General features: G+C 46.0%; 1 protein-coding gene across 1 annotated transcript; it reads left to right on the top strand.

Moving 5' to 3' along the window:
• The first annotated feature begins 286 nt into the window (after positions 1-286).
• PRDM7 (PR/SET domain 7) lies at positions 287-12,477 on the top strand. Its single transcript, XM_031003038.3, is given in 11 exon segments — positions 287-434; positions 800-923; positions 1,251-1,358; positions 3,542-3,591; positions 6,683-6,839; positions 7,943-8,044; positions 8,253-8,524; positions 8,927-8,994; positions 9,823-9,957; positions 9,959-10,016; positions 12,082-12,477. Coding segments are annotated over 11 exon segments (1,389 nt in total). The 5' UTR covers positions 287-365; the 3' UTR covers positions 12,328-12,477.
• The last annotated feature ends 3,010 nt before the right edge of the window (positions 12,478-15,487 follow it).

The raw sequence follows: 15,487 nt of genomic DNA, 5'->3' as shown, positions 1-15,487 counted from the left end.
GTAGCTACAACCCTCCAGGCACCTGTGCCACCCTTCTCCAAATGAGCCAAGCTGCAGGGGAACTAAAAGAACAAAATCCAGCTTACATTAGGTGGCAGCTCATGGCCAGTGGAGGCCTTCCCATCCCATCAGTACCCCCAGACCTCCATGGGGTGCTCGAGACCTCACCAGGAACCCAGTCTTCCTGCTCTGAACACCCCAGCCAGATGGAGAAGACAGAGCCTGGTTCTGGGTAGTGCTCAGGGCTGTTGCCCCATCTCAGCACCTTCTCCTTCCACAGGAGCCTTTGGCCTAGGAGCTGGGAGACTCAGGGGCCCTTCCCACACTCAGAATTAGAGCAGGGCCTTCTAGACAGTCCCAGCACCATGAGCCCTGAAAGGTCCCAAGAGGAGAGCCCAGAAGGAGACACAGAGAGAACAGAGCGGAAGCCCATGGTGAGAAGTCGGGGAGGCGAAGCCAGACTCCCAGCAGGAGCTGATCTCTGGAGTGCTGCAGACTCCCGGCCTGTACCCTTGGGTGACCCTGTCTGAATGTGCATGGAATGGGGGCAGCTGGTCCTGGCCAGGACATGGGGGAGAAAAGAACACTAGCATCAGCAACTGCTCTGTGTCAGCAGAGAGCTAGGAAAATGCTGTGTCTGCTCAGTTAAACAGGACAAAATCTGGAGAAGGAGGGAAGGTCTTTATGTTTCACAGAGACTCCCAGAGGCCCCAGGCTATGCCCTACACACAGGGTAGAGGAAAAGGACCAGCTCGATGTGTATTAGTAAATCACTGATGGAATCTGTTACTTCCTCTAGGTCAAAGATGCCTTCAAAGACATTTCCATATACTTCACCAAGGAAGAATGGGCAGAAATGGGAGACTGGGAGAAAACTCGCTATAGGAATGTGAAAAGGAACTATAATGCACTGATTACTATAGGTAACAGGAAGTGCTGGGCACAGACCAGCCTGGGCGATATAAAACAGGTCTTTGGTCCCTATATTATTTTAATTATCAGGTGGCGGCATCTGCCCACAATTCCCTTTTGCACGGAGACAAATCTGGAGGGAAATATTGTTCTTTTGCGTCAGTGCGGGGTTGTGTGTGGATATTGACCATGCAGAGGTCACATCTTGACCTTGTTCAAGACTCTCCCAGCTCATCAGACTGAGCAGCACTGGCTTTGTGGTGCTTTCCATTGCCACTGCCCTTTGTTCCTCCTCCCAGCTCTTCCATTTCAGAGCAAAATTTTTTGCTTCTTTTCAGGTCTCAGAGCCACTCAACCAGTTTTCATGTGTCACCGAAGGCAGGCCATCAAACTCCAGGTGGATGACACAGAAGATTCCGATGAAGAATGGACACCTAGGCAGCAAGGTAAGAGGGAAGGGAAGGAGGATTTTTTTTTTTTTTAAAGACGGAGTTTCGCTCTTGTTGCCCAGGTTGGAGTGCAATGGCGTGATCTTGGCTCACTGCAACCTCCGCCTCCCAGGTTCAAGTGATTCTCCTGCCTCAGCCTCCCAAATAACTGGGATTACAGGCATGCGCCACCACACTCAGCTAATTTTTTGTAATTTTGTTTAGTAGATATGGGATTTCTCCATGTTGGTCAGGCTGGTCTCGAACTCCTGACCTCAGGTGGTCTACCCACCTTGGCCTTCCAAAGTGCTGGGATTACAGCCATGAGCCACTGCACCTGGCCTATTTTTATTTTTTTTAAGACAGAGTCTTGCTCTGTCATCCAGGCTGGAGTACAGTGGTACAATCTCGGCTCACTGCAGCCTCCACCTCCCAGGTTCAACAATTCTCCCACCTCAGCTTCTCGAGTAGCTGGGACTACAGATGTGCACCACCTTGCCCAGCTAATTTTTGTATTTTTTGTAGAGATGGGGTTTCACCATGTTGGCCAGGCTGGTCTCGAATTCCTGGCCTCAAGTGATCCACCTGCTTCAGCCTCCCAAAGTGCTGGGATGATGATGATGATGATGATGATGATGGTTGTTATTATTACACACAAGGTCTCACTCTGTCACCCAGGCTGGAGTGCAGTGGCACAATCATAACTCACTGCAGCCTCAAACTCCTGGGCTCAAGTGTTCCTCCCACCTCAGCTTCCCAAATTGCTGGGATTACAGGCATGAGCCACCGTGCATAGCCCCCAGTAAGATTTAGAAGTGACCTCCTGGCCAGGCATGGTGGCTCACACCTGTAATCCCAGCACTTTGGGAGGCTGAGGCAACCATATCACTTGAAGGCTGGAGTTTGAGACAAGCCTAGCCAACATGGTGAAACCCCATCTCTATTAAAAATGCAAAAAAAAAATAGCTGGGCGTGGTGATGGGTGCCTATAATCCCAGCTACTCAGGAGGCTGAAGCTGGGAAATAGCTTGAACCCAGGAGGTGGAGGTGGCAGTGAGCCGAAATCGTGCCACCAGCCTCCAGCCTGGGCAACAGAATAAGAAGACTCTGTCACAGGGTGAAAAAAAAGTGACCTCCTGAAACCGGCCTCGGTTTAGGTCTCAGCTACATTTCAGAATTTAACAAAGGAAAAAGAGTCTTCCCTCAAAAACATAAATGTTCAGCAAACAAGCACAATGTAATCCCAGCACTTTGGGAGGCCAAGGTGGGAGGATCACGAGGTCAGGAGACCGAGACCATCCTGGCTAACACGGTGAAACCCCATCTCTACTAAAAATACAAAAAATTAGCTGGGCGTGGTGGTGGGCACCTGCAGTCCCAGCTACTCGGGAGGCTAAGGCAGGAGAATGGCCTGAACCCAGGAGGCAGAGCTTGCAGTGAGCCGACCTCGTGCCCCTGCACTCCAGCCTGGGTGACAGAGCGAGACTCCATCTCAAAAAAAAAAAAAAAAAAAAAAAAAAAGGGCTTTTCTTATATGACCTTTTTACGTTGAGGTGATTTCCTTCTATTCCTAGTTTGTTCAGTGTGTTTGTCATGAAAGGTCAATTTACATTTTAAAAATTAATGTAATAGACACCTTATTAGGTATACCTTTACAGATAGGCTGAAACAAAGATGAAGTTTTATCTATTTTTTTAAATCTTAAGAAAATTAGCAATGCCCCCAATAGAAGCATAGGGCTTAATGATACTTCAGAAAACATTTCCAAATTGCCCTTGGATAATACTTGGAACCATCACTCTCTGATTCAGAATTCTCTGTCTCTAATGAGAAACTCCAGAGTTAGGCCGAGCATAGTGGCTCACGCCTGTAATCTCAGCACTTTGGGAGTCCGAGGCAGGTGGATCACCTAAGGTCAGGAGTTCGAGACCAGCATCACCAACATGGAGAAACCCCATCTCTAATAAAAATGCAAAAATTAGCTGGGTGTGGTGGTGCACACCTGTAGTTCCCAAAAACTCACAAGGCTGAGGCAGGAGAACTGCTTGAATCCGGGAGGCGGAGGTTGCAGTGAGGGGAGATTGTGCCACTGCACTCCAGCCTGGGCGACAGAGGGAGACTCCATATCGAAAAGAAAAAAAAAATCTCTAGAGTTTGGAAACATTTACCAACCAAACCACTGATTTCTCATCACCTTTTAGTCAAACCTCCTTGGATGGCCTTCAGAGGAGAACAGAGTAAACACCAGAAGGTAAGTATCTCCCAAATCCTGTTGACAAGAAACCTTCCTCATAGATCCAAATACAGGTAAGAGAAGGAGAATGTACAGACTATCCTAGGAACTACTGCCTTCCTCTCCTGATCTCTTTAGCACAGTGTCTGACATCATCATTATTTTAAGAGTTAATAAGAACAGCAACAGTAATCGCTACCATGGGTTATTTTCTCAGTATTTTCAGACTTTATTTTAAGCATTTTACATGAATAAACTTTACGTATAGTACCTATTCAACTTCACATATAGTACCTACTAAGTAGGTACTATAACTATAGCCATTTTACAGGTTAGGAAACTGAGGTATAAAAATGTTCAGTTATATCCCTGGGATCACATTCAGTGTTGGTGCAGTCTAATCCAAAACTCCTTCTCTAAAGCACTTACAAGATCATTAAAAGTTTCATAGTTGTATAAAGTTTATGCTGTCTTACCCATATGTCTTTACATCATTCGTCCAGTTAATTTTTCAACCTCAGTTTTTCTCTGTTGCAGTAAAGTCAGATTTGCACTAAAACACTCTGATTAAGGGAAGCTTCCAAGTAAATAGACAATTCATACTGTGGATGGTCCCAGAAGAAGATAGGGTCCCTACCCTCATAAGGGACCCATTCTGATCAGAGGAAGCAGCTTCCAGCCCTGAGGAATTTCAGGTTCGAAGATTGAGAAACAACAAATACGAAAATGGTTTAGGACTTCATATAGGTTACACCCTATTAAGTAAAAATATATTCTTCTGGAACCAATTTCAAATGCTCATTCCTGTAGAAGACAGTAACAGCTCCTTCCTCTGGGCTCCAATTAGGGAACTGTCATGTTATTTGGAATTATTTGTTTAGCCTGCCTGCTGCCTCTTCATTGTGAGCTCTTCAGGAGTCTAGTCCCTTCCTGATTCTTCTCAGAACTCCCAAGCCCAGCTCAGGGCCTCTGAGAGCCTCCTGAGTGTTTTCTGAATGATTGATTCCAAGCTTATGAATTAAACTATAAGTAACAGGGTCAAGGAATGCTGAAAATATCTTTGAGTTAGATTTCAACTGTAGAGATATATCAGGACTATGAGATAATTTTCGTTTGTTATTTGTCTACAGGGGCAGGGGGTGCTTTGAGACAGAGTCTGGCTCTTGCGCCAAGGCTGGAGTGCAATGGCTCAATCTCGGCTTACTGCAGCCTCCATCTCCTAGGTTAGTGTGATTCTCCTGCCTCAGCCTCCTGAGTAGCTGGGACCACAGGCATGCACCACCATGCCCGGCTAATTTTTATGTGTTTTGTACAGGCAGGGTTTTGCCATGTAGCTCAGGCTGGTCTTGAACTCCTGGGCTCAAGCCATCCTCCTACCTTGGCCTCCCAAAGTGCTGGGATTACAGATGTGAGCCACCGCACCCAGTCTGTGAGAAAAATTATTTTTTTCTTTTATTCTCTTTTCTTTCTTTTTTTTTTTTTTTTTTTTTGAGACAGAGTTTCACTCTTGTTACCCAGGCTGGAGTGCAGTGGCGCGATCTCGGCTCACTGCAACCTCCACCTCCTGGGTTCAAGTTGTTCTCCTGCCTCAGCCTCCCGAGTAGCTGGGATTACAGGCGCCCGCCACCACACCCGGCTAGTTTTTTGTATTTTTTGTAGAGACAGGGTTGGCCAGACTGGTCTCAAATTCCTGACCTCAGGTGATCTGCCTGCCTCGGCCTCCCAAAGTGCTGGGATTACAGGTGTGAGCCACCGTGCCTGGCGAGAATAATTATTAATCTCACATTCATAGTGTATTAAGTAGCTCAAAAAACACTTTGGTGAACATTATTATCTTTCATGTTCACTACAATATTAAGAATTAGTGCCGGGGGCAGTGGCTCACACCTGTAATCCCAGCACTTTGAGAGGCAGAGGTGGGCAGATTACCTGAGGTCAGGAGTTCGAGACCAGCTTGGCCAACATGGTGAAACCCCATCTCTACTAAAACTACAAAAATCAGCTGGGCATGGTGGTGGACACCTGTAATCCCAACTACTTGGGAGGCTGAAGCAGGAGAATCGCTTGAACCTGGGAGATAGAGGCTGCAGTTAGCTGAGATCGTGCCACTGCACTCCAGCTTAGGCAACAGAGTGAGACTCCCTCTCAAAAAAAGAATTAGCATGGGCTGGGTGCGGGGACTCTTACCTATAATCCCAGCACTTTGGGAGGCTGAGGTGGGTGGAACACTTGAGGTGAGGAGTTCTAGACCAGCCTGGCCAACCCAGCGAAACCCCGTCTCTAATAAATATACAAAAATTAGCTGGGTGTGGTGGCACGTGCCTGTAATCCTAGCTTCTCGGGAGGCTGAGGTAGGAAAATCTCTTGAACCTGGGAGGTGAAGGCTGCAGTGAGCTGAAATCATGCCACTGCATTCCAGCCTAGGCAACAGAGCAAGACTCCTTTTCAAAACAAAACAAAACAAAACAAAAAAAACCATGTATGCCAAGTTCTGGATCGGGAAACTAAAGAGAAATTAGCTAACAATACACCCTTATTCAAGCAGACAAGCAGAATTGGTACAGGAACTAACTAATCTAATTCAAAAGCCAAATATTCTTTCCAGGATATGGCAACATGCAACTTTGACTTCACTTTCTTAGTTGTCTAGATATATTTTTGCCAATCATCTCTTTGTTCTGTTCCGAACCTTACTGCCCTATTACCTCATTTTCCAGATGTGCTTTGTCCCTCTGTGCTTTTCTACATTTCCCCTTCCATCAAAAGTCTACTAGTTTATGGAAGATTCCCTCCTTCTCTCTGTAAGCCCTTATGCCCTTCTTTCACAAATCTTGTTGATTCTCCAGCTAGTCTTCCCAAGTATTCTTCCTCCTTCCCTTTAACTCACATAGAACGTTTTGAGAGAAAGTTGAAGGAAAGAGCCTTAAGACATGGGTTAGAGTCCCAGATTCACTACTCACTTAGACCTTGTCTTTTCCCTCTAGTATTTAGACACTCTAGGTATTTCCAAGGTTTGAACATTAACTACAGTCATATGAAAACATGTTGCAAGCCGTAAAGAACTAAATAAATGCACGTTGTCTTTTAATATGTGACTCTCACATTAAAGGGAATGCCCAAGGCGTCATTCAATAATGAATCTAGTTTGAAAGAATTGTCAGGAACGCCAAATTTACTGAATACGAGTGGCTCAGAGCAGGCTCAGAAACCAGTGTCCCCTCCTGGAGAAGCAAGTACCTCTGGACAGCACTCAAGACGAAAACTGGGTAAGAGAATTTGAGGGGATGTAGTCCCTCTATGTCCTCTAGAAAGGTTGATGAGTATGCTCTACCTATGTGGGGTGGACTTTGGACAGGCCTGGGCTTAAGCTGGACTCAACTGTGAGACCAGAAGGTAGACGCAGTATTTTGTTAAAATTATTTATTTATTTGTTCACTGAGACACAGTCTTACTCTGTCACCCAGGCTGGAGTGCAATGGTGAGACCTCGGCTCACTGCAACCTCTGCCTCCACGAAAATAGCGATTTTCATGCCTCAGTCACCCGAGTAGCTGGGATTATAGGTGTGCACCACCGTGCCCGGCTGATTTTTAGTAGAGACAGAGTTTCACCATGTTGACCAGGCCGGTCTCAAACTCCTGGCCTCAAGTGATCTGCTCAGCTCAGCCTCCCAAAATGCTGGGATTACAGGCTTGAGCCACCATGCGCCTTGGATACAGTATTGAATAGCATGTAAGAACATTAACTTTGAAGTCACTCACTTGGGTTATAATCCACACAGAAGCATTGGGGCCTTGGGCAAATCTTATAAATTCCATGCGCTCCTGAATGGTAATCTGTAAAATGAGACCAAGTATATAGAGCTCATGTATTGTTTGAAATCATTAAATTAAATATAAATGAATTGATACATGTGAGGTGTCCAATAAGCACCTCTCTGATCATATATATTCTTTTGTGCGTTTCTACATTTCCTTTTCCATCACATGTCAACTAGTACATAGAAGATCCCCTATAGAGACTATACTTTCTTAGCATTGTATGTCCAGGCCTTTGTTCAATGCCTAAGATGTAATGAACTCTCAAAAAATATTTTCTGAATAAATAAATGCATGAATGAACCATTTTGTAAGCAGAAAGGCTGGGAGGTTAATGGGATAATGAGAACAGCTACAAACTAAAATTGAATAGGCATCTACAGTCAGCGTGGGTGTGGGGTCTAAGTCTCTCTGAAGCAGTAAAGAGGGGGAGACTAGAGTATGTAGAAAGGTAGATGCTAATTTGATGGTAGGAGATTTCACATTTTCTTATGAAACAAGGACAAACACCCCAGACTCCCAATTTTACCCATCTACTCTTCTCCAACCTAGAACTCAGGAGGAAGGAGACTGAAGGAAAGATGTATAGCCTGCGAGAAAGAAAGGGTCATGCATACAAAGAGATCAGCAAGCCACAGGATGATGACTACCTCTGTGAGTGACCCTTTCAGCCACTCACACAGCTTGCTGTTATGTCCTGGTACAATAATTTCATCATTTGGCCCACAAATCATTCCCTTACTTGAATGAATTAAAGTACAGGATTGGGGCTAAATAATGTGAGTGCCAAGCTCTTTCTGAAGCTCTTATATCAAGGAACATGCGTTACAACTTTCCTAATCCCTGCTTCCCTCACTTCCAGATTGTGAGATGTGTCAGAACTTCTTCATTGACAGCTGTGCTGCTCATGGGCCCCCTACATTTGTAAAGGACAGTGCAGTGGACAAGCGGCATCCCAACCGTTCAGCCCTCAGTCTGCCCCCGGGGCTGAGAATTGGGCCATCAGGCATCCCTCAGGCTGGGCTTGGAGTATGGAACGAGGCATCTGATCTGCCACTGGGTCTGCATTTTGGCCCCTATGAGGGCCGAATTACAGAAGACAAAGAGGCAGCCAACAGTGGATATTCCTGGCTAGTAAGAAGAGCCTGCTGTTTCCCCTGTTCTGTCTTCCCACATCCCTTCTGTGCCTTTGGTGGGACATCACCTTCTACATGTTAGGATATAGGTAGGGATAACATGGTTAGCTCTGTGTACTCAAGGGTCTTTGCATGAACATGGAACTCCTATTTAGAGATCAGAGGGTACGTGGGTGCAGAGTGGTACAAAGACAAAGAAGTGCATCCTCCCTTTTGGAGCTTCTGCTCTGATTGGACAAACCAACTCAGATGTGTAGATGATGACTAAGGTGCATGCCATGTGGTCGCAGTTGGCAGTTGAAGCTCTGCAGGTCCAAAGGCCATTGATGACCGTGGAGTAAAATAATTCTTCGGATTTTTACCCTCTAAAAAGTCTTTACCTTATTTTTTTGAAACTCAGATCACCAAGGGGAGAAACTGCTATGAGTATGTGGATGGAAAAGATAAATCCTGGGCCAACTGGATGAGGTAAGGCCACTAGCTCTCTTAGTTTCAGAGAGAACCTCCATCTTTCACAAACCCGGACTTCCTTCCTTCTCATTATGCCTCCCTCAATGATTTTCACATCCCCTATTTCTATTTTTCTCCATACAATGCTGTTTTATACCATCAACTTTTAGAAATAAAAAATAAAAATATAGATATTATGATTTATTGGTATCAAAACACAAATATGTATGCTAGACAAAATTGAGGCACCGAGATAAACCTTGAGAAGGTTAATTCATGGTTTAATTTATGTAATCCACATTTATTAAACACTTAGTATGTTCCAGGTTAGGAAGTGAAGTTCACTACTTGAACAGAAGTGAGCTGCAGGATGACCCAGCCCCTTTCCACAATGGGCTGTCGTTCTATCAGAGAATAGAAAAATGAATCAACTATTACTGTTCTATGTTATTGGGCCAAGAGAAAGAGACTTCTGAGTTTCTCTAGGAATCTGAAGAAGTCAGGTGAATGGCACCTGAGTGAACTGTAGGGTGATTAGAGGAAGGCCTGTCAAAGAAAGATGGACTTGAGCTGAGCGTAGAATGATGTGAGCTAATCTAGAAGCAGAGCGCGTGATCAAGCACCAAGTTCTGTGGTATAAAACAGAATTAATTTAGAGTTTAGAGAAGCTAGAAGTCAATGTGTTTTATGGCCAATCAAGGTGGAGGTAAGTCTGGAGTTGGGCTTTGAAAAAATGGCTGATTAGGCACAGCAGGGAAGCATTCTAGGCAGGGTGAGCACTGTAGTCATCCTGCCTAGAGGGAACTCACTGCCTCTTTTCTTTCCCTTTGCCTGCCTTGACCCCAGGTATGTGAACTGTGCCCGGGATGATGAAGAGCAGAACCTGGTGGCCCTCCAGTACCACAGGCAGATCTTCTACAGAACCTGCCGAGTCATTAGGCCGGGCTGTGAACTGCTGGTCTGGTATGGGGACGAGTACGGCCAGGAACTGGGCATCAAGTGGGGCAGCAAGTGGAAGAAAGAGCTCACGGCAGGGAGAGGTAGGCATCACTATTACTCCTTTAAAAGGACAGGAAAGAAAGAATTAGCCTAGAGAATTTTCACGATTGAACTCTTAAGTAGAGTAAAACGCCGTCTAAAGTCAGTAAGATTTTACATCAGTGGCTTCCAAAATTAAAGATTCATGTTATATGCCTTTGCCTCTTTGGAACAGCTTTTATATTTTTAAATCTTTGTTCCGATTTTATATTCAAAGTACTTCATGCACAAAGTATATAACAGCATACAGTGCTCAAAGACTTAAAGACAAAAATCAAGTTCTCAAACACCTACCAGCTCTCCCAACAAGGTAGTTTCTTCTGGCATTTCCTTGATATTTCTTAATGATATGCATATGTTGTTATTCATTCATTCATTATCTCAATTAGCTGTCATGTGAATTCCTACTCTGTGCCAGACGATGTTGCAGGAAGTGTAAATACAGATTGATCAAGACAGTCAAAAAAACTGCTCTTGAACAGATGACTTGTGAATTAGGGAACCAAATGAATACACACAGACATATGTGTAATATCAGACGGCGATCAGTGCTTTGAAGAAAATGAATCCAGAAAGAATACCTGGGATCAGTGTGAGACCTGGGGTCAGTGTGAGACCTGAGGTCAGTGTGAGACCTGGGGGTCAGTGTGAGACCTGGGGGTCCGTGTGAGACCTGAGGTCCGTGTGAGACCTGGGGGTCAGTGTGAGACCTGGGGTCAGTGTGAGACCTGGGGGTCAGTGTGAGACCTGAGGTCCGTGTGAGACCTGGGGGTCAGTGTGAGACCTGGGGTCAGTGTGAGACCTGAGGTCAGTGTGAGACCTGGGGGTCAGTGTGATACCTGAGGTCAGTGTGAGACCTGGGGGTCAGTGTGAGACCTGGGGTCAGTGTGAGACCTGGGGGTCAGTGTGAGACCTGAGGTCAGTGTGAGACCTGGGGGTCAGTGTGAGGTGAGAGTAGAATGTTGCAGGGGATTGTCAGGGAAGGTTTCTCTTAGGAGACAGCATTTCAGAAGTGCAAGTGCCTGTGGGCCAAGGATTCCAGGCACAGGGCGCAGCTAGTGCAACGGTCCTGAGGCCAGAAAGAGTTCAGCTTTGGTTCATTTTTGGAAAATAGGCTGCCATGGGTCATCCCTTCAGAGCTGCTGCAGTTTCCAAGTGAGAGAAAACGGTGGGCAGGATGAAGGTGGGGAGCATGGCGGTAAGCCTGAGTAGGGATATATTTTGAAACAAGACTTCCTATTATATTTAAAATGGGTTCAGACTGAATGAAATAACTCAAACAGGAATACTTGATGTGCAGCCTGACAAAGAGCATATTCTCATTTTATGATTTGTGGAATCTGAAACAGAAGCAGTCCATGCACCTAGCTGGCACAGCAGGACTCACAGTCCTTTAGTCAGTGGGACCTGGACCACTCTGCGTTGGCCAACCTGAATCACACTTCCTGATGGAGAACCAGGCACATAACAGTCCTCAATTAAATATGTCCTTTTGAATGAGGATACTCAAATTCAGATTTGCTAACACATCTCTTTAACCACATTTGTGGATCTCCAGGCTGAGTGCTCCTAATAGATCCTTTTCCCCTCTTAGGAAGTCACTAAGGACAATCTCACCTAAGTCATCAAGAGTGTTATTTCTCAATAGAATAAAATAGCTGAAAACCTCGTGTCGCAAAAGTGCCCAGGGACCAGGGAGGGAGCATGTGGCAGAGGTGATCAGGGAAGGCTTTACAGGACTTGGAAGATACCTGTGGCATGAGGGAAAGGTCACTGCAGTTCCATCTGTGTAAGGAATGATGCTGCCCCTGATGCTGCTTGAGGTTACCCAGAGTCTGGCTGATATGTAGCAAAGGCCCAAGATGTGGGATTTCTGGATTTTTTAAGATGTAGTGAATAAAAGTGGAATGGAAAAATGGACTGTAAAGGTCCATCCAGCACTTGGTGGGAGAGAGCTTGCATTGTTAACATATGAAGAATGACTGGTTCTTCATTTGATCTTCATACCTTCATATGTAGTAAGGCCTGAACACAACATCTACCCTGACCAAAAACTTCCTCTTTCAGAACCAAAGCCAGAGATCCATCCATGTCCCTCATGCTGTCTGGCCTTTTCAAGTCAGAAATTTCTCAGTCAACATGTGGAACGCAATCACTCCTCTCAGAACTTCCCAGGACCATCTGCAAGAAAACTTCTCCAACCAGAGAATCCCTGCCCAGGGGATCAGAATCAGGAGCGGCAATATTCTGATCCACGCTGCTGTAATGACAAAACCAAAGGTCAAGAGATCAAAGAAAGGTCCAAACTCTTGAATAAAAGGACATGGCAGAGGGAGATTTCAAGGGCCTTTTCTAGCCCACCCAAAGGACAAATGGGGAGCTCTAGAGTGGGAGAAAGAATGATGGAAGAAGAGTCCAGAACAGGCCAGAAAGTGAATCCAGGGAACACAGGCAAATTATTTGTGGGGGTAGGAATCTCAAGAATTGCAAAAGTCAAATATGGAGAGTGTGGGCAGGGCTTTAGCTGGAAGTCAAATCTCCTCAGACACCAAAGGACACACACAGGGGGGAAGCCCTACGTCTGCAGAGAGTGTGGGCGGGGCTTTAGCTGGAAGTCAGACCTCCTCAGTCACCAGAGGACACACACAGGGGGGAAGCCGTATGTCTGCAGAGAGTGTGGGTGGGGCTTTAGCTGGAAGTCAAACCTCCTCAGACACCAGAGGACACACACAGGGGAGAAGCCGTATGTCTGCAGAGAGTGTGGGCGGGGCTTTAGCTGGAAGTCAAACCTCCTCAGTCACCAAAGGACACACACAGAGGGGAGAAGCCCTAGTCTGCAAGAAGGATGAGTAAGTCATTAGTAACAAAACCTTATCTCAATAGCCACAAGAAGACAAACGTGATCACCACACACTTGCACACCCCAGCTCTGAGGTGGCTTCAGCAAAAGTCTGCTGACCCCTTACATTCCCCGAGAGTGTAAGGAGATTGGAAATAACTAATTAAACAAATCCGCCACTTTCATGACTAGAGTTGAGGAAGAACAGGGGATAGTTCTGTAAGAGTTCGGGGGACGTCAACATGTGTGGTTGTTTCCCGCACTGATCCCCTCCATTTTTTGTGTTTTGCCTCCTGTTCTAATTAATTTTGTCTCCATACATATCTGAACCCCAAGTGTGTACCTCATTCTTCCCTTATCACTGAAGGAAAGAAGAGTCCACAAGGGCCCCAGAGAACTCAAACGTTCAGCTCAAGTCTCCACAGGAATTCAACCCCAGAAAGACATAAACTTGGAGTCCATCTGGTTTAATTATTGGAGAATCGATTCCCAAGTCCAGGAAGAGAAATGTAGGATTTTACAGAGTCGCAGCAGGGAAGAGAGCTCCCTGGTCTCCTAGGAAGTGTGACCTCTTCTCCTAATGGACCCCTCTCCTCTGCTGCCATACTCCCCCTTGGCTCCCCCTGTCTCCTCTCCTGATTTCCTCCAATCTCTGTAGCCCCAGAAGTGAACGCCAGACAGGAACACGCATGTGTGTATATATGTGTTCACGTGTGCTATATGTGTTAAGCCTGCATGCATGGGTGTGGGGGTATGTGCCCTCTGTGTATGTATCTGTGTGAGTGTGGGGGTTTCAAGGGTGTGTTAGGAATAACGCTCAAAATCCTAAGGAAATTGAACACTCTGAGAGAAGAGAGACAGACCCTCTCATACTGTTTTATATTGTTTTATACTCAGAAAAGGAAAGAGAAGCAAAACTAAAGGCAGGTAGCCTGGCGCCTAGGAACCAGACCTGAAACCAAGGAACCAGACCTGAAACTAGGCCTGGGCCGGCCTGACCTAAGCCTGGTAGTTAAAATTCGACCCCTGACCTAGCAACTGATGTTATCTATAGATTATAGAAAGACATTGTGAAACTTCCCGGTCTGTTCTGTTTCACTCTGACCATCGGTGCATGCAGCCCCTGTCACGTGCCCCCTGCTTGCTCAATCATTCACGACCCTCTCACGTGGACCCCCTTAGAGCTGTGAGCCCTTAAAAGGGACAGGAATTGCTCACTCGGGGAGCTCAGCTTTTGAGACAGGAGTTTTGCCAATGCTCCTGGCCAAATAAACCACTTCCTTCTTTAACTCGGTGTCTGAGGAGTTTTGTCTGTGGCTTGTCCTGCTGCGACTCAAACAAAGGATTCTTAGCAAAGCAATTTTACTTCTGCACAGAGGGGTGCCTCCTTGGCCAGTTGCCATGAGAGCACACCTGAACAACGGGGCACGAGAGCCTTTATTCCTGACGCAAGTCCTGTCCCTGTATCTTTTTCCATTGGCCGGGGTCAGGTCATACAATGTAAACTAATCCCAGTTGGCTAAACATTTGATTTTTTTAGATAAGGTGGGCAAGTAAAAGAAAGTGGAGAGGAAGGGGAAGGTGGTGTCTGTAATGAGCTAGAAAGTTAGTCCTCTTTCCAAATAGGGAAAGGAATGTGAGCTGGTACTGATAATGCCTAGTGCTGTGGCATGCCAGGGCATCTAACAAAGGCAAAAAGGAAAAAAGGAGAAAAGGTAGAAAGGGGGTGTCAGGGCTCTGAGCCCAAGCTAAGCCATCATATCCCATGTGACCTGCATGTATACATCCAGATGGCCTGAAGCAAGTGAAGAATCACAAAAGAAGTGAAAATGGCCTGTTCCTGCCTTAACTGATGACATTACCTTGTGAAATTCCTTCATCCTGGCTCAAAAGCTCTCCCACTGAGCACCTTGTGACCCCCACCCCGGCCAGCCAGACAACAACCCCCTTTGACTGTAATTTTCCACTACCTACCCAAATCTTGTAAAACTGCACCACCCCTATCTCCCTTCGCTGACTCTCTTTTGGACTCAGCCCGCCTGCACCCAGGTGAAATAAACAGCCTTGTTGCTCACACAGAGTCTGTTTGGTGGTCTCTTCACATGGACGCATGTGATGGAGGGTGGGGGTACTATGAGTTAAAGAATAAAATATTGATCAGAGTATTTGAAGAGAAACTCATACCCCACAGGTGTGTGTGCATGTGTGTGTATCTGCACACGTATGTGCATGTACTTGTGTGTGCATGTGTGTGTCCACTTAAGGGCACCAATCATAGAAGGAATGCCCTTGCTTCCTCCAGGGGAATCCTAGATCCTCACTCTCCTTCTACAGAGAAACAAAAATGTAAAAACAAACACCTTACTCTTTTTAAAAAAAAGATTATGACAAGGGATAGATTTTTTTTTTAATTAAGATCCACACTCTCTGTCAAGACCCAGCCAAGCTCGAGGAGAGCAGAGAGACCATCCCTGCAGGCCTAGGAAGAAGCCTTCCTGTCCTCCTGGAAGAGCTTAGGGATCAAGCCTCCCTGTACCTCCCAGCAGACACATGACTGAAAGGCACTGAAGTTTCCCCCAGAAGAAAGTTGACCAGGGGTGGTGCGGAGAAGAAGGAAGTGTCCCAGATGCATGG

The sequence above is a fragment of the Gorilla gorilla genome, chromosome 18 (genome assembly GCF_029281585.2).
Source record: "Gorilla gorilla gorilla isolate KB3781 chromosome 18, NHGRI_mGorGor1-v2.1_pri, whole genome shotgun sequence".
NCBI classification, from domain to species: Eukaryota; Metazoa; Chordata; class Mammalia; order Primates; family Hominidae; genus Gorilla; species Gorilla gorilla.
Note: the sequence above shows the minus strand (reverse complement) of the source record. Positions and strands in the feature narration are given on the sequence as shown.